Here is a 20,891-nt window from a genome sequence, read left to right as displayed (position 1 = left end):
GCCGTGTCCCCAAGGGTGGCGATGTCCCCAAGGGCGGCCATGTCCCCAAGGGTGGTGGTGTCCCCAAGGGCGTTGGTGTCCCCAAGGGTGGCCGTGTCCCCAAGGGTGCTGATGTCCCCAAGGGTGGTGGTGTCCCCAAGGGTGTTGGTGTCCCCAAGGGTGGCCGTGTCCCCAAGGGCGGCCATGTCCCCAAGGGTGGTGATGTCCCCAAGGGTGGCCGTGTCCCCAAGGGTGCTGATGTCCCCAAGGGCGGCCATGTCCCCAAGGGTGCTGATGTCCCCAAGGGTGCTGATGTCCCCAATGGTGGCCATGTCCCCAAGGGCGTTGGTGTCCCCAAGGGTGGTGATGTCCCCAAGAGTTCTGATGTCCCCAAGGGTGGTGATGTCCCCAAGGGTGGCCATGTCCCCAAGGGTGGCTGTGTCCCCAAGGGTGCTGATGTCCCCAAGGGTGCTGATGTCCCCAATGGTGGCCATGTCCCCAAGGGCGTTGGTGTCCCCAAGGGTGGTGATGTCCCCAAGAGTTCTGATGTCCCCAAGGGTGGTGATGTCCCCAAGGGTGGCCATGTCCCCAAGGGTGGCTGTGTCCCCAAGGGTGCTGATGTCCCCAAGGGTGGCGATGTCCCCAAGGGCATTGGTGTCCCCAAGAGTTCTGATGTCCCCAAGGGTGGCCGTGTCCCCCTTACCTTCTGCCACCGGTAGAGGTGCACCCGTCCTCCGCGTCGCCCGTCGAAGTGGGTGGGGGCACCCACCAGCAACGCCACCGTCACCTCGCCCTGGTCCAGGGCGCAGAGGGTGGCCCCGAAGTACGAGCCCACCTAGAGGTGACACCGACGTCACCGGGGCGCCGGGGTGGGGACACCCCGGGCCACCCGCCCCACCCGCCCTTACCTGCTCCCCGGGGAGGGTCTGCAGCACCCGCCAGCTGCCGGTGGCTTCTGGGACCTCGAAAAGGACCACGGCACCCACGTGACGGTGACGGGGGGCGCCCGCCGCCACCAGCGCCCGGCCGGGGACGCGCAGGCCGGCCACCGCGTAGCCTGTGGGGACAGGGGTCACCGTGGGCAACCTGGGCCCTGGGGTGGGGGTCGCCCCACGGCCCTGAGATGGGGTCACCACGGTCACCCTACGTCCTTGAGATGGGGTCACCATGGGCAAGCTGGTCCTTGGGACGGGGTCACCTTGGTCACCCCATGTCCCTGAGATGGGGTCCCCATGGTCACCTCAAGTCTCTGAGATGGGGTCACCATGGTCACCCCATGTCCCTGAGATGGGGTCCCCATGGTCACCTCAAGTCTCTGAGATGGGGTCACCATGGTCACCCCACGTCCTTGAGATGGGGTCACCTGGGTCAACCTGGTCCTTGGGATGAGGTCACCATGGTCAACCTGGTCAACCTGGTCCCCAGGGTGAGGTCACCTTGGTCACCCCATGTCCCTGAGATGGGGTCCCCATGGTCACCTCAAGTCTCTGAGATGGGGTCACCATGGGCAACCTGGTCCTTGGGACAGGGTCACCTTGGTCACCCCATGTCCCTGAGATGGGGTCACCATGGTCAACCTGATTCTTGGGACGGGGTCACCCCATGTCCCTGAGATGGGGTCACCACGGGCAACCTGGTCTCCAGGGTGAGGTCACCATGGGCAACCTGGTCAACCTGGTCCCCAGGGTGATGTCACCATGGTCACCCCATGTCCCTGAGATGGGGTCACCTGGGTCACCCTTGTCCTCAGGATGGGGTCACATTGGTCACCCCATGTCCCTGAGATGGGGTCACCATGGTCACCCCACGTTCCTTGAGATGGGGTCACCACGGGCAACCTGGTCCTTGGGATGAGGTCACCATGGTCAACCTGGTCAACCTGGTCCCCAGGGTGAGGTCACCTTGGTCACCCCATGTCCCTGAGATGGGGTCCCCATGGTCACCTCAAGTCTCTGAGATGGGGTCACCATGGGCAACCTGGTCCTTGGGACAGGGTCACCTTGGTCACCCCATGTCCCTGAGATGTGGTCACCATGGGCAACCTGGTCCTTGGGATGGGGTCACCATGGTCACCCTTGTCCTCAGGATGGGGTCACCTTGGTCACCCCATGTCCCTGCACTGGGCTCCCCATGGTCAACCTGGTCCCCAGGGTGATGTCACCATGGTCACCCCACGTCCCTGAGATGGGGTCACCATGGGCAACCCGGTCCTTGAGATGGGGTCACCTTGGTCATCCCATGTCCCTGAGATGGGGTCACCATTGTCACCCCACGTCCCTGAGATGGGGTCACCTTGGTCACCCCATGTCCCTGAGATGGGGTCCCCATGGGCAACCTGGTCCCCAGGGTGATGTCACCTTGGTCACCCCACGTCCCTGAGATGGGGTCCCCATGGTCAACCTGATCCTTGGGATGGGCTCACCCCACGTCCCTGAGATGGGGTCACCATGGTCAACCTGGTCCTTGGGACGGGGTCACCCCACGTCCCTGAGATGTGGTCACCTGGGTCAACCTGGTCCCCGCCTTGCCCTCAACCACCCCCCACCCCTCCCCCCCCTCGCTCCTCCCCACCCCTCCCCCTCCCCCCCTCCCCCCCCCCCTTTAACCCCTCCCTACCCAGATACGTGTCCGTCACGTTCTCCTCCAAGGACGGGCTGGCCACGAACGTCTCGTTCTTCTCCTCCTCCAGCTCCACCAACCCCCCGGCCCAATTATCGGCCCCCACCGCCCCCGTCACCCGCCGACCCTGGGTGGGGGAGGGGAAGGGTCTCGTGAGGAAAAAAAATGGGGGAGGGGCTCCCCACCACCCCCAAACCCCCCCGTTCCTCGCCGTACGTGGACCACCTGGACGCTCATCCCGCTGGAGCAAAGCTCCAGGTGGAACCGGTTGAGATCGTTGGTGCCTACCAAAAAAAAAAACCCCTAAAATAACCAAAAACCCCCAAAAATCCGGCAGGGATGGGCAGGGAGGGAGGGGGAGACCCCAAAATTGGTGGTGTTTTTTTTGGGGGGTCACCTTCGATGTCGTAGATCTTGGCCTGCAGCTCGTGGAAGAGGCCCTGGAGCTTCTCGAAGCTGTCCAGGACCTTGACGAATTCGGAGCTGGGCCGGGAGGCGAATTGGCTCAGGTAGAGGCGGGTGTCGGGGCTGTTGAAGTTGTTGCCCACCTGCCGGGGGGTACGGGCAGGGGAAGGGTACGGGCAGCTGCCGGGATGAGGGGGGGGGGGGGGGGAAGGGCCGGGTGGCCCCCTCCCCCCCTCCCCCGCTGTGGGTGTGATCCCCACCCCGCTTCTTTTTGGGGGGGGGGGGGGGGGGTGAGTGGGGGCGGGTACAGGCAGGGGGTACAGGCAGGACCAGGTACAGGCAGAGGAGGTACAGGCAGGGCTGGGTACAGGCAGGAGCAGGTACAGGCAGCAGTGGGTGCAGGCAGCACAAGGTACAGGCAGGGCTGGGTACAGGCAGCAGCGGGTACAGGCAGAGGAGGTACAGGCAGAGGAGGTACAGGCAGGACCAGGTACAGGCAGGGCCGGGTACAGGCAGAGGAGGTACAGGCAGCGCCGGGTACAGGCAGAACAAGGTACAGGCAGCAGTGGGTACAGGCAGCCCCGGGTACGGGCAGCACAGGGTACAGGCAGGGGGTACAGGTGAGACCGGGTACAGGCAGGGCCGGGTACAGGCAGCAGTGGGTACAGGCAGAAGAAGGTACGGGCAGAGGAGGTACAGGCAGGACCAGGTACAGGCAGGACTGGGTACAGGCAACACTGGGTACAGGCAGGACCGGGTACGGGCAGCACAGGGTACAGGCAGGATTTGGTACAGGCAGGACCAGGCACAGGCAAAACAAGGTACAGGCAGCACCAGGTACAGGCAGGGCCGGGTACAGGCAGCAGTGGGTACAGGCAGAGGAGGTACAGGCAGGGCTGGGCGCAGGCAGAGGAGGTACGGGCAGCAGTGGGTGCAGGCAGCACAAGGTACAGGCAGGGCTGGGTACAGGCAGCAGCGGGTACAGGCAGAGGAGGTACAGGCAGAGGAGGTACAGGCAGGACCAGGTACAGGCAGGGCCGGGTACAGGCAGAGGAGGTACAGGCAGCGCCGGGTACAGGCAGCACAGGGTACAGGCAGCAGTGGGTACAGGCAGGGGGTACAGGTGGGACTGGGTACAGGCAGGACCAGGTACAGGCAGCAGCAGGTACAGGCAGCACAAGGTACAGGCAGGGCAGGGTACAGGCAGGACTGGGTACAGGCAGGACCGGGTACAGGCAGGGGGTACAGGTGGGACTGGGTACAGGCAGCAGTGGGTACAGGCAGAAGAGGTACAGGCAGGGCCGGGCGCAGGCAGAGGAGGTACAGGCAGCACTGGGTACAGGCAGGAGCAGGTACGGGCAGCAGTGGGTGCAGGCAGCACAAGGTGCAGGCAGGGCCGGGTACAGGCAGCAGTGGGTACAGGCAGCAGCAGGTACAGGCAGCACCGGGTATGGGCAGGGGGTACAGGCAGAGGAGGTACAGGCAGAACAAGGTACAGGCAGGGGGTACAGGTGGGACTGGGTACAGGCAGGACCAGGTACAGGCAGGGCCGGGTGCAGGCAGAGGAGGTACAGGCAGCAGTGGGTACAGGCAGAACAAGGTACAGGCAGGACCAGGTACAGGCAAAACAAGGTACAGGCAGGGCCGGGTACAGGCAGGAGCAGGTACAGGCAGGGCCGGGTACAGGCAGAGGAGGTACAGGCAGCACAAGGTACAGGCAGGGCTGGGTACAGGCAGGACTGGGTACAGGCAGCAGCGGGTACAGGCAGAGGAGGTACAGGCAGGACCAGGTACAGGCAGGGCCGGGTACAGGCAGGACTGGGTACAGGCAGCAGCGGGTACAGGCAGCAGTGGGTACGGGCAGCACAGGGTACAGGCAGGGGGTACAGGTGGGACTGGGTACAGGCAGGACCAGGTACAGGCAGGACCAGCTACAGGCAGCAGCAGGTACAGGCAGGGCCGGGTACAGGCAGAACAAGGTTCAGGCAGGACCAGGTACAGGCAGCGCTGGGTACAGGCAGCAGCAGGTACAGGCAGAGGAGGTACAGGCAGAGGAGGTACAGGCAGAACAAGGTACAGGCAGCACCAGGTACAGGCAGCACTGGGTACAGGCAGGAGCAGGTACAGGCAGGGCCGGGTACAGGCAGGGCCAGGTACGGGCAGCAGCAGGTACAGGCAGCAGGGGGTACAGGCAGGAGCAGGTACAGGCAGAGGAGGTACAGGCAGCAGGGGGTACAGGCAGGGGGTACAGGTGGGACTGGGTACAGGCAGGACCAGGTACAGGCAGCAGCAGGTACAGGCAGCGCTGGGTACAGGCAGGACCAGGTACAGGCAGGGCCGGGTACAGGCAGAGGAGGTACAGGCAGCAACAGGTACAGGCAGGAGCAGGTACAGGCAGCACCGGGTACAGGCAGGGCCAGGTACGGGCAGGAGCAGGTACAGGCAGAGGAGGTACAGGCAGAACAAGGTACAGGCAGAACAAAGTACAGGCAGCAACAGGTACAGGCAGGGGGTACAGGCAGGATTTGGTACAGGCAGAACAAGGTACAGGCAGGGCCGGGTACAGGCAGCGCTGGGTACAGGCAGCAGCAGGTACAGGCAGGGCCGGGTACAGGCAGAACAAGGTACGGGCAGGACTGGGTGCAGGCAGGGCCGGGTACAGGCAGAGGAGGTACAGGCAGCAACAGGTACAGGCAGGACAAGGTACAGGCAGGACTGGGTACAGGCAGCAGCGGGTACAGGCAGAGGAGGTACAGGCAGGAGGTACAGGCAGCACAGGGTACAGGCAGCAGGGGTACAGGCAGCAGCAGTTACAGGCAGAACAAGGTACGGGCAGGACTGGGTACAGGCAGCACAGGGTACAGGCAGGAGCAGGTACAGGCAGGAGCAGGTACAGGCAGAGGAGGTACAGGCAGAACAAAGTACAGGCAGCGCTGGGTACAGGCAGGAGCAGGTACAGGCAGGAGCAGGTACAGGCAGAGGAGGTACAGGCAGCAACAGGTACAGGCAGGACAAGGTACAGGCAGCGCTGGGTACAGGCAGAGGAGGTACAGGCAGGAGGTACAGGCAGCACCGGGTACAGGCAGGGCCAGGTACGGGCAGCAGCAGGTACAGGCAGAGGAGGTACAGGCAGAACAAAGTACAGGCAGCACCGGGTACAGGCAGGGCCGGGTACAGGCAGAACAAGGTACGGGCAGGACTGGGTGCAGGCAGGGCCGGGTACAGGCAGAGGAGGTACAGGCAGCAACAGGTACAGGCAGGACCAGGTACAGGCAGCGCTGGGTACAGGCAGCAGCAGGTACAGGCAGAGGAGGTACAGGCAGCAACAGGTACAGGCAGGACCAGGTACAGGCAGCACCGGGTACAGGCAGCAGGGGTACAGGCAGGAGCAGGTACAGGCAGAACAAAGTACAGGCAGAACAAGGTACGGGCAGGAGCAGGTACAGGCAGGGCCGGGTGCAGGCAGGAGCAGGTGGGGGCGGGGCCTCACCCCGATGACGTAGCGGATGATGCCGCGCTCCTCGGCCTCCCGGATGCTGCCGCGGTCGCTGTCGGTGGCGTCGCCGTCGGTGATGATGATGAGCACGCGCCGGGCCCCCGCCCGCGCCCCCCGCTCGGGGGTGAAGATCTGGTGCCTGCGGCGGGGCGTGGGGCAGCCGTGGGGCAGCCGTGGGGCGGCGGTGGGGCAGCCATGGGGTGGCAGTGGGGTGGCAGTGGGGTGGCAATGGGGCGGCAGTGGGGCAGCAGTGGGGCAGCAGTGGGGTGGCAGTGGGGCAGCCGTGGGGTGGCAGTGGGGCGGTGGTGGGACAGCCATGGGGCAGCAGTGGGGCGGCAGTGGGGTGGCAGTGGGGCAGAAGTGGGGTGGCAGTGGGGTGGCGGTGGGGTGGCAGTGGGGTGGCAGTGGGGCAGAAGTGGGGTGGCAGTGGGGTGCTGGGGGGCAGCAGTGGGGCGGCAGTGGGGTGGCAGTGGGACAGCCATGGGGCGGCAGTGGGGTGGCAGTGGGGTGGCGATGGGGCGGCAGTGGGGCAGCCGTGGGGCGGCAGTGGGGTGGCGGTGGGGCGGTGGTGGGGTGGCAGTGGGGTGGCAGTGGGGCAGAAGTGGGGTGGCAGTGGGGTGCTGGGGGGCAGCAGTGGGGCGGCAGTGGGGTGGCAGTGGGGCAGCCGTGGGGTGGCAGTGGGGCGGTGGTGGGACAGCCATGGGGCAGCAGTGGGGCGGCAGTGGGGTGGCAGTGGGGCAGAAGTGGGGTGGCAGTGGGGTGGCGGTGGGGTGGCAGTGGGGTGGCAGTGGGGCAGAAGTGGGGTGGCAGTGGGGTGCTGGGGGGCAGCAGTGGGGCGGCAGTGGGGTGGCAGTGGGACAGCCATGGGGCGGCAGTGGGGTGGCAGTGGGGTGGCGATGGGGCGGCAGTGGGGCAGCCGTGGGGCGGCAGTGGGGTGGCGGTGGGGCGGTGGTGGGGTGGCAGTGGGGTGGCAGTGGGGCAGAAGTGGGGTGGCAGTGGGGTGCTGGGGGGCAGCAGTGGGGCGGCAGTGGGGTGGCAGTGGGGCAGCCGTGGGGTGGCAGTGGGGCGGTGGTGGGACAGCCATGGGGCAGCAGTGGGGCGGCAGTGGGGTGGCAGTGGGGCAGAAGTGGGGTGGCAGTGGGACAGCCATGGGGCAGCAGTGGGGTGGCAGTGGGGTGGCGATGGGGCAGCAGTGGGGCAGCAGTGGGGTGCTGGGGGGGAGCAGTGGGGCGGCAGTGGGGTGGCAGTGGGACAGCCATGGGGCAGCAGTGGGGTGGCAGTGGGGCAGCAGTGGGGTGGCAGTGGGGTGCTGGGGGCAGCAGCAGGGTGGGGGGGGGCTGCAGTGGGGCAGCTATGGGGCAGCTATGGGGCAGCCGTGGGGCGGGGGCGCTCACGTGACGAAGGCGATGGCGGCGAAGGTGCGAGTGGGGCTGCAGTGGGCCGGCAGTGGGGCACCGGGGCAGCAGCGGGGTGGGGGGGGGCTGCAGTGGGGCAGTTATGGGGCAGCTATGGGGCAGCTATGGGGCAGCCGTGGGGCAGGGTCACTCACGCGACGCACGCGATGGCGGCGAAGGTGCGAGTGGGGCTGCAGTGGGCCGGCAGTGGGGCACCGGGGCAGCAGCGGGGTGGGGGGGGGCTGCAGTGGGGCAGCTATGGGGCAGCCGTGGGGTGGGGGCGCTCACGCGACGCAGGCGATGGCGGCGAAGGTGCGAGTGGGGCTGCAGTGGGGTGGCAGCAGGGTGCCGGGGGCTGCAGTGGGGTGCTGTGGGGCAGCCGTGGGGCAGCTATGGGGCAGCTATGGGGCAGCCGTGGGGCAGGGTCGCTCACGCGACGCAGGCGATGGCGGCAAAGGTGCGAGTGGGGCTGCAGTGGGCCGGCAGCGGGCTGCCGGGGCAGCAGCGGGGTGGGGGGGGGCTGCAGTGGGGCAGCTATGGGGCAGCTATGGGGCAGCCGTGGGGCGGGGGCGCTCACGCGACGCAGGCGATGGCGGCGAAGGTGCGAGTGGGGCTGCAGCGGGCCGGCAGCGGGGTGTGTGGGCAGCAGCGGGGTGGGGGGGGGCTGCAGTGGGGCAGCTATGGGGCAGCTATGGGGCAGCTATGGGGCAGCCGTGGGGCAGGGTCGCTCACGCGACGCAGGCGATGGCGGCAAAGGTGCGAGTGGGGCTGCAGTGGGCCGGCAGCGGGCTGCCGGGGCAGCAGCGGGGTGTGGGGGGGCTGCAGTGGGGCAGCTATGGGGCAGCTATGGGGCAGCTATGGGGCAGCCGTGGGGCGGGGGCGCTCACGTGACGAAGGCGATGGCGGCGAAGGTGTCGGTGAGGGTGCGGAGCTGGCGCAGGCCCCGCAGCAGCTCCCGGGGCCGGGGCCGAGCCGCGAAGTCCCCGAGCGTGAACTGGGTCTGCACGGCCGCCGAGAACTGCACCGCCCCGAACTGCCCCACGGCGCGTCAGCCCCACGGCGGGGACGGCCCCACGGCGGCCCCACGGGCCCTAGAGACCCCTATAGCCCCCACAGCCCCTAGAGACCCTATAGACCCTATAGCCCCCACAGCCCCACGGCGCGTCAGCCCCACGGCGGGGACGGCCCCACGGCGGCCCCACGGGCCCTAGAGACCCCTATAGCCCCTAGGGACCCCTATAGCCCCCACAGCCCCTAGAGACCCTATAGACCCTATAGCCCCCACAGCCCCACGGCGCGTCAGCCCCACGGCGGGGATGGCCCCACGGCGGCCCCACGGCCCCTAGGGACCCCTATAGCCCCTAGAGACCCCTATAGTCCCCACAGCCCCGTGGCGCGTCAGCCCCACAGCCCCTAGAGACCCCTATAGACCCTATAGCCCCCACAGCCCCACGGCGCGTCAACCCCACGGCGGGGACGGCCCCACGGCGGCCCCATGGCCCCTAGGGACCCCTATAGCCCCTATAGACCCTATAGCCCCCACAGCCCCATGGCACGTCAGCCCCACAGCCCCTAGAGACCCCTATAGACCCTATAGCCCCCACAGCCCCACGGCACGTCAGCCCCACAGCGCCTCAGCCCCACGGCGGGGGCGGCCCCACAGCCCCTAGAGACCCCTACAGCCCCTAGAGACCCCTATAGCCCCCACAGCCCCATGGCACCTCAGCCCCACAGCCCCTAGAGACCCTATAGACCCTATAGCCCCCACAGCCCCACGGCGCATCAGCCCCACGGCGGGGACGGCCCCACGGCGGCCCCACGGCCCCTAGAGACCCCTATAGCCCCTAGAGACCCCTATAGCCCCTTTAGATCCCTATAGCCCCCACAGCCCCACGGCGCGTCAGCCCCACGGCGGGGACGGCCCCACGGCGGCCCCACGGCCCCTAGGGACCCCTATAGCCCCTAGAGACCCCTATAGTCCCCACAGCCCCGTGGCGCGTCAGCCCCACAGCCCCTAGAGACCCCTAGAGACCCTATAGCCCCACAGCCCCATGGCGCGTCAACCCCACGGCGGGGACGGCCCCACGGCGGCCCCATGGCCCCTAGAGACCCCTATAGCCCCTATAGACCCTATAGCCCCCACAGCCCCATGGCACGTCAGCCCCACAGCCCCTAGAGACCCCTATAGACCCTATAGCCCCCACAGCCCCACGGCACGTCAGCCCCACAGCGCCTCAGCCCCACGGCGGGGGCGGCCCCACAGCCCCTAGAGACCCCTACAGCCCCTATAGCCCCCTATAGCCCCCACAGCCCCATGGCACCTCAGCCCCACAGCCCCTAGAGACCCTATAGACCCTATAGCCCCCACAGCCCCACGGCGCGTCAGCCCCACGGCGGGGACGGCCCCACGGCCCCTAGAGACCCCTATAGCCCCTAGAGGCCCCTATAGCCCCCACAGCCCCGTGGCACATCAGCCCCACAGCCCCTAGAGACCCCTATAGCCCCCACAGCCCCACGGCGCCTCAGCCCCACGGCGCCTCAGCCCCACGGCGGGGGTGGCCCCACGGTCCCTAGAGACCCCTATAGCCCCTAGAGACCCCTATAGCCCCTTTAGATCCCTATAGCCCCCACAGCCCCACGGCGCGTCAGCCCCACAGCCCCTAGAGACCCTATAGACCCTATAGCCCCCACAGCCCCACGGCGCCTCAGCCCCACGGCGGGGGTGGCCCCACAGCCCCACAGCCCCTAGAGACCCCTATAGACCCTGTAGCCCCACAGCCCCATGGCACAGTCGGCCCCACGGCCCCCTAGAGACCCTATAGACCCCTAGAGACCCTATAGCCCCACGGCGTGGTCAGGCCCACGGCCCCACAGCCCCCTAGAGACCCCTATAGCCCCACAGCCCCTATAGCCCCCATAGCCTCTATAGCCCCCATAAACCTTATAGGCCCTATAGACCCCCATAGCCCCCATAGCCCCTATAGCCCCTATACACCCCCAAACCCCCACCCCTCAACCCCCCATGACCCCCATCTCCCCCCCCGCCCCCCATCACCCCCCACCACCCCCCCTTCCCCACCCCATACCCCCCTATACCCCCTCTATACCCCCCCATAGCCCCTATAGCTCCCTATAGCCCCTATACCCCCCAACCTCCCCACCCCATGACCCCCATCTCCCCCCCACCCCCCCGCCCCCCATCACCCCCCCTCTCCCCCCCATACCCCCCCCAAACCCCCCCATACCCCCCCTCCAGCCCCCCATAGCCCCCCAGCCCCTATAGCCCCCCCAGCCCCTATAGCCCCTATAGCCCCCCTATACCCCCCACCCCTCAACCCCCCCATGACCCCCATCTCCCCCCCACCTCCCCGCCCCCCATCACCCCCCCTCTCCCCCCCATACCCCCCCATAACCCCCCATACCCCCCCATACGCCCCCTCCAGCCCCCCTATAGCCCCCCCAGCCCCTATAGCCCCCCCAGCCCCTATAGCACCCCCCACCCCTCACCCCCCCATGACCCCCATCTCCCCCCCCACCTCCCCGCCCCCCATCACCCCCCCCACCCCATTCCCCCCCCATCCCCCCCCTCCATCCCCCCCCGTCCCCTCCCCTCCAGCCCCCCTATACCCCCCCCACCCCCCCCCAGCCCCTATGGCCCCCATAGGCGCCGGAGGACCCACGCGGATGGAGGTGTTCTCCAGCTTCTCCATGACGTCCACCATGAAGTCCCGGATGGCCCCGAACTGCTGGGGGCTCATGCTGTTGGAGCCGTCGAAGAGGAAGACCAGGTCCACCATCCCCCGCAGGCAGCCTGCGGGCAGAAGCCGTGGGGCCACCGCGTCCCCGTGGGTCCCAGCGGGACGGCCCCGTGGGTCCCACCACGAAGACGCCGTGGGTTCCACCGGGACGTCGCCGTGGGTTCCACCGGGATGTCACCGTGGGTCCCACCAAGACGTCACCATGGGTTCCACCATGACATCCCCATGGGTCCCACCAAGACGTCCCCATGGGTCCCACCAAGATGTCACCATGGGTTCCACCACGAGGACACCATGGGTTCCACCAAGACGTCACCGTGGGTCCCACCATGACGTCCCTGTGGGTCCCACCATGACATCCCCGTGGGTACCACCAAGACGTCCCCATGGCTTCCACCATGACGTCCCCATGGGTCCCACCATGACATCCCCGTGGGTCCCACCAAGACGTCACCGTGGGTCCCACCAAGATGTCCCCATGGGTTCCACCAAGACATCACCATGGTCCCACCAGGATGTCACCATGGGTTCCACCATGATGTCCCCATGGGTCCCACCAAGATGTCCCCATGGGTTCCACCAAGATGTCCCCATGGGTCCCACCAAGAGGACACCATGGGTTCCACCACGAGGACACCATGGGTTCCACCAAGACGTCACCATGGGTTCCACCAAGACGTCACCATGGGTCCCACCATGACATCCCCGTGGGTCCCACCAAGACGTCACCATGGGTCCCACCCGTGGGTCCCACCATGACGTCCCCATGGGTCCCACCAAGACGTCCCCATGGGTTCCACCAAGACATCACCATGGGTTCCACCAAGACATCACCATGGGTCCCACCATGACGTCCCTGTGGGTCCCACCCGTGGGTCCCACCATGACGTCCCCATGGGTCCCACCACGAGGACACCATGGGTTCCACCACAACGTCACCATGGGTCCCACCAAGACGTCACCATGGGTCCCACCATGACCTCCCCATGGGTCCCACCAAGATGTCCCCATAGGTTCCACCAAGACATCACCATGGTCCCACCAGGATGTCACCATGGGTTCCACCAAGATGTCACCATGGGTTCCACCATGACGTCCCCGTGGGTCCCACCACGAGGACACCATGGGTTCCACCACAACGTCACCATGGGTCCCACCAAGACGTCACCATGGGTTCCACCATGACGTCCCCATGGGTCCCACCAAGATGTCCCCGTGGGTCCCACCAAGATGTCCCCATGGGTTCCACCAAGACATCACCATGGTCCCACCAGGATGTCACCATGGGTTCCACCATGATGTCCCCATGGGTCCCACCAAGATGTCCCCATGGGTTCCACCAAGACGTCCCCATGGGTCCCACCATGACATCCCCGTGGGTCCCACCAAGACGTCACCATGGGTCCCACCATGATGTCCCTGTGGGTCCCACCCGTGGGTCCCACCATGACGTCCCCATGGGTTCCACCAAGACGTCACCGTGGGTCCCACCATGACATCCCCGTGGGTCCCACCAAGACGTCACCATGGGTCCCACCATGACGTCCCTGTGGGTCCCACCCGTGGGTCCCACCATGACGTCCCCATGGGTTCCACCAAGACGTCACCATGGGTCCCACCATGACATCCCCGTGGGTCCCACCAAGACGTCACCATGGGTCCCACCAGGACGTCCCTGTGGGTCCCACCCGTGGGTCCCACCATGACGTCCCCATGGGTTCCACCAAGATGTCACCATGGGTTCCACCAAGACGTCACCATGGGTTCCACCATGATGTCCCCGTGGGTCCCACCATGACATCCCCGTGGGTCCCACCAAGACGTCACCATGGGTCCCACCATGACGTCCCTATGGGTCCCACCCGTGGGTCCCACCATGACGTCCCCATGGGTTCCACCAAGACGTCACCATGGGTTCCACCATGACGTCCCCGTGGGTCCCACCATGACATCCCCGTGGGTCCCACCAAGACGTCCCTGTGGGTCCCACCCGTGGGTCCCACCAAGACGTCCCCATGGATCCCACCAAGACATCACCATGGGTCCCACCAAGATGTCCCCATGGGTCCCACCAAGACGTCCCCATGGGTTCCACCAAGACGTCACCGTGGGTCCCACCAGGACGTCCCCGTGGGTCCCACCAAGATGTCCCCCTGGGTTCCACCAAGACATCACCATGGGTTCCACCATGACGTCCCCGTGGGTCCCACCATGACGTCCCTGTGGGTCCCACCCGTGGGTCCCACCAAGACGTCCCCGTGGGTTCCACCATGACGTCCCCATGGGTCCCACCAAGACATCACCATGGGTCCCACCAAGACATCACCATGGGTTCCACCATGACGTCCCCGTGGGTCCCACCAAGATGTCCCCATGGGTTCCACCAAGACATCACCATGGTCCCACCAGGACGTCACCATGGGTCCCACCAAGACGTCACCATGGGTCGACCACCATGGGGTTCATGGTGACGATGGGGCGAGGGCAGCAGCAGGCAGCTGCCGGCCTCCCCGGGGGGTTGGCCGAGGTGTTGGCTAGTGGGACGGGCTCTGTGGTGGCCATGGGGTCACCAGCTCCCCATGGGTCCCACCACAACATCTCCATGGGTCAACCACCATGAGCTTCATGGGTCAACCACCATGGTCTTCATGGTGGTGATGGGCTGAGGGCAGCAGCAGGCAGCTGCCGGCCTCCCCGGGGGGCTGGCCGAGGTGTTGGCTAGTGGGACGGGCTCTGTGGTGGCCATGGGGTCACCACGTCCCCATGGGTCCCACCACGACGTCCCCATGGGTCAACCACCATGGTCTTCATGGTGATGACGGGGCGAGGGCAGCAGCAGGCAGCTGCCAGCCTCCCTAGGGGGCTGGCCGAGGTGTTGGCTAGTGGGACGGGCTCTGTGGTGGCCATGGGGTCACCAAGTCCCCATGGGTCCCACCTCAACGTCCCCATGGGTCAACCACCATGGTCTTCATGGTGGTGATGGGCTGAGGGCAGCAGCAGGCAGCTGCCGGCCTCCCCGGGGGGCTGGCCAAGGTGTTGGCTAGTGGGACGGGCTCTGTGGTGGCCATGGGGTCACCACGTCCCCATGGGTCCCACCACGACGTCCCCATGGGTCAACCACCATGGTCTTCATGGTGATGACGGGGCGAGGGCAGCAGCAGGCAGCTGCCGGCCTCCCTAGGGGGCTGGCCAAGGTGTTGGCTAGTGGGATGGGCTCTGTGGTGGCCATGGGGGGGGGGGGGGGGGTGACCCGTGGCTCGGAGCCCCTCACCTTGGTAGCCGGGCGCCAGGACCCGCTGGGGCTTCAGCTCCGGGCCCAGGAGCAGGCAGAGGCCGCTGGTGTAGACGTTGCGGTCGCACTCGCGGGTCAGGCCGGGGCCGCAGGCCTGGGGGGGGGGGCGGGGCGGGTAGGGGGTGTGGCCGAGGGTGTGGCCGAGGGTGTGGCCGAGGGTGTGGTCCGGGGGTGGGGTGGGGCCGGGGCCAGCCCCTCCCCTCGGTGACTTACGATGGTGACGTCGCCGTCGCGGGCCAAGGCCATGCCCAGGTGGGTGTGGGTGCTGTTGCCTGCGGGGGGAGGGGACGGGTGGGCGGAGCCGTCCCCATCCTAATCCCGATCCTAATCCCGAGCCTAATCCCAATCCTATCCCAAGCCTAATCCCGATCCTAATCCAAATCCTAATCCCGATCCTAATCCAAATCCTAATCCAGATCCTAATCCAAATCCTAATCCAGATCCTAATCCAGATCCTAATCCCAATCCTAATCCCAAGACTAATCCCAATCCTATCCCGAGCCTAATCCCGATCCTAATCCCGATCCTAATCTCATCCCCATCCTAATCCCAATCCTAATCCCGATCCTAATCCAATCCTAATCCCATCCCAATTCTAATCCCGATCCTAATCCCAATCCTAATCCCGATCCTAATCCCTATCCTAATCTCATCCCCACCCTAATCCCAATCCTAATCCCGATCCTAATCACAATCCTAATCTCATCCCCACCCTAATCCCAATCCTATCCCGAGCCTAATCCCAATCCTAATCCAATCCTAATCCCATCCCAATCCCTAATCCCAATCCCAACCCCACCCCAATCCCACCCTAACACCAATCCCACTCCCACTCCCACCCTAATCCCACCCTAATCCCAATCCCACTCCCACACCCACCCTAATCCCACCCCAATCCCACCCTAATCCCAATCCCACGCCCACCCCAATCCCACCCTAATCCCACTGCCACGCCCACCCTAATCCCACCCTAATCCCGCCCTAATCCCACTCCCACGCCCACCCCAATCCCACCCTAATCCCACCTTAATCCCAATCCCACGCCCACCCTAATCCCACCCCAATCCCACCCCAGTCCTACCCTAATCCCACCCTAATCCCACTCCCACACCCACTCTAATCCCACGCCCACCCTAATGCCACCCTAATCCCAATCCCATTCCCACGCCCACCCTAATCCCACCCCAATCCCACTCCCACACCCACCCTAATCCCACCCTAATCCCAATCCCACTCCCACGCCCACCCTAATCCCACCCTAATCCCACTCCCACGCCCACCCCAATCCCACCCTAATCCCAATCCCACTCCCACGCCCACCCTAATCCCACCCTAATCCCAATCCCATGCCCACCCTAATCCCACCCTAATCCCAATCCCACCGCCACGCCCACCCTAATCCCGCCCTAATCCCACTCCCACGCCCACCCTAATCCCACCCTAATCCCACTCCCACACCCACCTTAATCCCACCCCAATCCCACCTAATCCCAATCCCACTCCCACGCCCACCCTAATCCCGCCCTAATCCCACTCCCACGCCCACCCTAATCCCGCCCTAACCCCACTGCCACGCCCACCCTAATCCCGCCCTAATCCCACTCCCACGCCCACCTTAATCCCGCCCTAATCCCACGCCCACCCCAATCCCACCCTAATCCCAATCCCACTCCCACGCCCACCCCAATCCCACCCCAATCCCACCCTAATCCCACTCCCACGCCCACCCTAATCCCACCCTAATCCCACTCCCACGCCCACCCTAATCCCACCCTAATCCCACTCCCACGCCCACCCTAATCCCACCCTAATCCCAATCCCACTCCCACGCCCACCCTTATCCCGCCCTAATCCCACTGCCACGCCCACCTTCCGTCTCCACCTCCTGGCAGTCGCCGCTCTCCACCCGGCACTGGAACAGCCGCCCCCCCTCCCCCGCCTCCGCCGGGGCTCCCACCACCACCCTGGGGGGAGGGGAGGGGAGGGTGAGGCACCCACATCCCCGGGGGCACCCAGGGGTGCGGGACCCACATCCCTGAGAGCACCCATGGGTGCGGGACCCACATCCCCGGGGGCACCCAGGGGTGCGGGACCCACATCTCCCAGGGCACCCATGGGTCCGGGCCCCACATCTGCGAGGGCACCCATAGGTCTGGGACCCACAACCCTGAGAGCACCCAGGGGTGCGGGACCCACATCCCTGAGGGGACCCAGGGGTCTGGGACCCACATGTGCCAGGGCACCCGTGGGTCCTGGACCCACATATGCGAGGGCACCCATGGGTCCGGGCCCCACATCTGCGAGGGCACCCATGGGTCTGGGACCCACAACCCTGAGAGCACCCAGGGGTGCGGGCCCCACATCTGCGAGGGCACCCATGGGTCCGGGCCCCATAACCCCGAGAGCACCCAGGGGTGAGGAACCCACATCCGCGAGGGCACCCAGGCATCCGGGCCCCACATCCGTGAGGCACCCAGGGGTGCGGGACCCACAACTCAGAGCGGACCCATGGGTCCGGGCCCCACATCCCCGGAAGCACCCAGGGGTGCGGGACCCACATCTGCGAGGGCACCCAGGGGTCTGGGACCCACATCCCCCAGGGCACCCATGGGTCCTGGACCCACATCTGTGAGGGCACCCAGGGGTGCGGGACCCACAACTCAGAGAGGACCCATGGGTCCGGGCCCCACATCCCTGAGGGCACCCAGGGGTCTGGGACCCACAAGTCAGAGGGGACCCAGTCGTCCAGGACCCACATCTGCGAGGGCACCCATGGATCCGGGCCCCACATCCCCGAGGGCACCCAGGGGTCCTGGACCCACAACTCAGAGAGGACCCATGGGTCCGGGCCCCATAACCCCGAGAGCACCCAGGGGTGCGGAACCCACACCCCCGAGGGCACCCAGGGGTCCGGGCCCCACATCCGTGAGGCACCCAGGGGTCTGGGCCCCACATCCCCGGAAGCACCCATGGGTGCGGGACCCACATCTGTGAGGGCACCCAGAGGTCCGGGACCCACATCCCCCGGGGACACCCAGGGGTGCGGGACCCACATCTCCCAGGGCACCCAGGGGTCCTGGACCCACATCTGCGAGGACACCCAGGGGTGCGGGACCCACAACTCAGAGAGGACCCATGGGTCCGGGCCCCATAACCCCAAAAGCACCCAGGGGTGCAGCACCCACATCCCCGAGAGCACCCAGGGGTCCGGGACCCACATCTGCGAGGGCACCCATGGGTCCGGGCCCCACATCCCCGAGGGCACCCAGGGGTCCTGGACCCACAACTCAGAGAGGACCCATGGGTCCGGGCCCCATAACCCCGAGAGCACCCAGGGGTGCGGAACCCACATCCGCGAGGGCACCCAGGCATCCGGGCCCCACATCCGTGAGGCACCCATGGGTGCGGGACCCACATCCCCGGAAGCACCCATGGGTGCGGGACCCACATCCCCAAGGGCACCCAGGGGTCTGGGACCCACATCCACGAGGGCACCCGGGGGTGCGGGACCCACAACTCAGAGAGGACCCATGGGTCCGGGCCCCATAACCCTGAGAGCACCCATGGGTGCGGAACCCACACCCCCCGAGGGCACCCAGGGGTCCGGGCCCCACATCCCCGAGGGCACCCAGGGGTCCTGGACCCACAAGTCAGAGGGGACCCAGTCATCCTGGACCCACATCCCCGGAAGCACCCATGGGTGCAGCACCCACATCCCCCAGGGCACCCACGAGTCTGGGCCCCACATCCCCCAGGGCACCCATGGGTGCCGGGACCCACAACTCAGAGAGGACCCGTGGGTCCGGGCCCCACATCCCCGAGGGCACCCAGGGGTGCTGGACCCACATCCCCGAGAGCACCCATGGGTGCTGGACCCCCGCACCCACCGGGAGCCGCTGAGCTGCAGCACTTGGTGCCCGAAGCTGCGGCTGCCGCTGTGGGTCAGGATGCGATGTGGGGCCGGGTGGATGTTGAAGGCTCCGATGTGGGGCAGCGCTATGGGGCAGAGCGAGGGGAGGGGGGGGGGGGGGGGGAGGAGAAAGAGGGGGGGGCGGGGTGAACCTCACCCCATAGCAGCGCCCTGCCCCACGCATCACGCGTGGGGAGGGGAGACCCGGGGGTGGGGGGGCACCCACGCGTGGGGGTGGGGGAGCACCCTAGGGTGGGGGGCACCCAGGGGGTGGCCTTCACCCCCCAACACCCCCCCCCCCCCCCCCCCCCCCAAAACCCTTCCCCACCCCTGCCCCACGGCACAGCGGCCGCTACCGGGGGCCCCGCTTCCTTCCCCGAACCGTGGGAGAGCACCCAAGCCTCAGGCGCGCCCCTCCCCCACCCCAGGCAGGGCCCCCCATTCCCTGGGGGGGGGGGGGGAGGGGGGGGGGACAGGACCCTCCCCCACCCCCCCACCCCCCACTTTTCGCCCCCCTCCCCCCCCCCCCCCCCCCATACCGGTCACCAACGCCACGACGATGCCGACGCCGCCCGCGACGCCGCCCGCACCGGCGGCCGCCATGCCGCCTGCACCCAAGTCAACCCCACCCCCACCCTTATTTCCTTCCTGCCCCCCCAACCCCCACCCTTCCCCGCCAACGGCGCAAGCGCCCGTAGGGTGCTCCCCATCCCCCCACCCCCCCCCACCCCCCTCCCCAAGATGGCGGCGGGCCGCGACCGAATCCTCCGGGCCTTGGAGGAGCTTTCGGCGGCCGAGCTGCGGCGGTTGAAGGCGACGTTGAACCGGTTGCCGGTGGCGGCGGGTTACGGCACCGTCCCCCGCGGGAGGATGGAAGGGGCCGACGCCCTCGACCTCACCGATTTGGTGACGGGGTGTTACGGGGAAGGGTACGGGGTGGCGGTGACGGCCGAGGCGCTGCGGCGCATCCAACGGCGGGATTTGGCGGAAGGATTGGAAGGGGGTGACGGTGAGACGGCGGGGGGTTGGGGGGAGGGGGTAGGGGGGTGGGGGGGGGGCGGTTGAGCCGGAAGGGTTGGGTTGTGCCGGGGGTTGGCGGTGGCGAGGGTTGCGCCGGGGGTTGTGCCAACTGTTGGGGTGCCGGGGGTTGTGCCGAGGGTTGGTGGTGTCAAGGGTTGTGTCATGGGTTGGGTTGGTGAGGGTTGTGCCGAGGGTTGTGCCGGGGGTTGTGCCGGGGGTTGTGCCGGGGGTTGCGGTGGTGGTTGTGGCATGGGTTGGGTTGGCGAGGGTTGTGCCGGGGGTTGTGCCAACAGTTGAGGTGCCGGGGGTTGTGCCGGGGGTTGATGGCATCAAGGGTTGTGCCAAGGGTTGGGTTGGCGGGGGTTGTGCCAGGGGTTGTGCCGAGGGTTGTGCCAACTGTTGAGGTGCCGAGGGTTGTGCCGGGGGTTGGTGGCGTCAAGGGTTGTGGCATGGGTTGGGTTGGCGAGGGTCGTGCCGAGGGTTGGTGGTGTCAAGGGTTGTGCCATGGGTTGGGTTGGCGGGGGTTGTGCCGGGTCTTGTGCCAACTGTTGAGGTGCCGGGGGTTGTGCCGAGGGTTGGTGGTGCCAAGAGTTGTGCCGGGGGTTGATGGCATCAAGGGTTGTGCCAAGGGTTGGGTTGGAGAGGGTTGTGCCGGGGGTTGGTGGTGTTGAGGGTTGTGTCATGGCTTGGGTTGGCGAGGGTCATGCCGGGGGTTTTGCCAACTGTTGGGGTGCTGAGGGTTGTGCTGGGGGTTGGTGGTGGTGAGGGTTGTGCCATGGGTTGGGTTGGCGAGGGTTGTGCCGAGGGTTGTGCCGGGGGTTGGTGGCGTCAAGGGTTGTGCCGGGGGTTGAGTTGGAAAGGGTTGTGCCGAGGGTTGTGCCGGGGGTTGTGGTGGTGGTTGTGCCGTGGGTTGGGTTGGCGAGGGTTGTGCCGGGGGTTTTGCCAACTGTTGGGGTGCTGAGGGTTGTGCCGGGGGTTGGTGGCATCAAGGGTTGTGCCATGGGTTGGGTTGGCGAGG

The 20,891-nt window shown here is 66.9% G+C and overlaps 1 protein-coding gene across 1 annotated transcript; it reads right to left on the bottom strand.

Moving 5' to 3' along the window:
* Positions 1 to 682: 682 nt before the first annotated feature.
* Positions 683 to 19,456, bottom strand: LOC142403198 (integrin alpha-L-like; the record flags this gene model as incomplete). The annotated part of the gene is made up of 13 exons (XM_075489391.1): positions 19,393 to 19,456; positions 18,831 to 18,939; positions 16,813 to 16,907; positions 15,157 to 15,215; positions 14,923 to 15,037; positions 11,574 to 11,704; positions 8,781 to 8,926; positions 6,494 to 6,638; positions 2,996 to 3,146; positions 2,815 to 2,882; positions 2,596 to 2,725; positions 888 to 1,036; positions 683 to 814 (listed from the first exon to the last, which is right to left on the bottom strand). Coding segments are annotated over exons 1-13 (1,494 nt in total), but the record flags the coding sequence as incomplete, so codon positions are not given.
* Between the last annotated feature and the right edge of the window lie 1,435 nt (positions 19,457 to 20,891).

This window comes from Mycteria americana, unplaced genomic scaffold (genome assembly GCF_035582795.1).
Source record: "Mycteria americana isolate JAX WOST 10 ecotype Jacksonville Zoo and Gardens unplaced genomic scaffold, USCA_MyAme_1.0 Scaffold_133, whole genome shotgun sequence".
Lineage (NCBI taxonomy): Eukaryota > Metazoa > Chordata > Aves > Ciconiiformes > Ciconiidae > Mycteria > Mycteria americana.
This window is presented reverse-complemented; position numbering and strand designations above follow the sequence as displayed.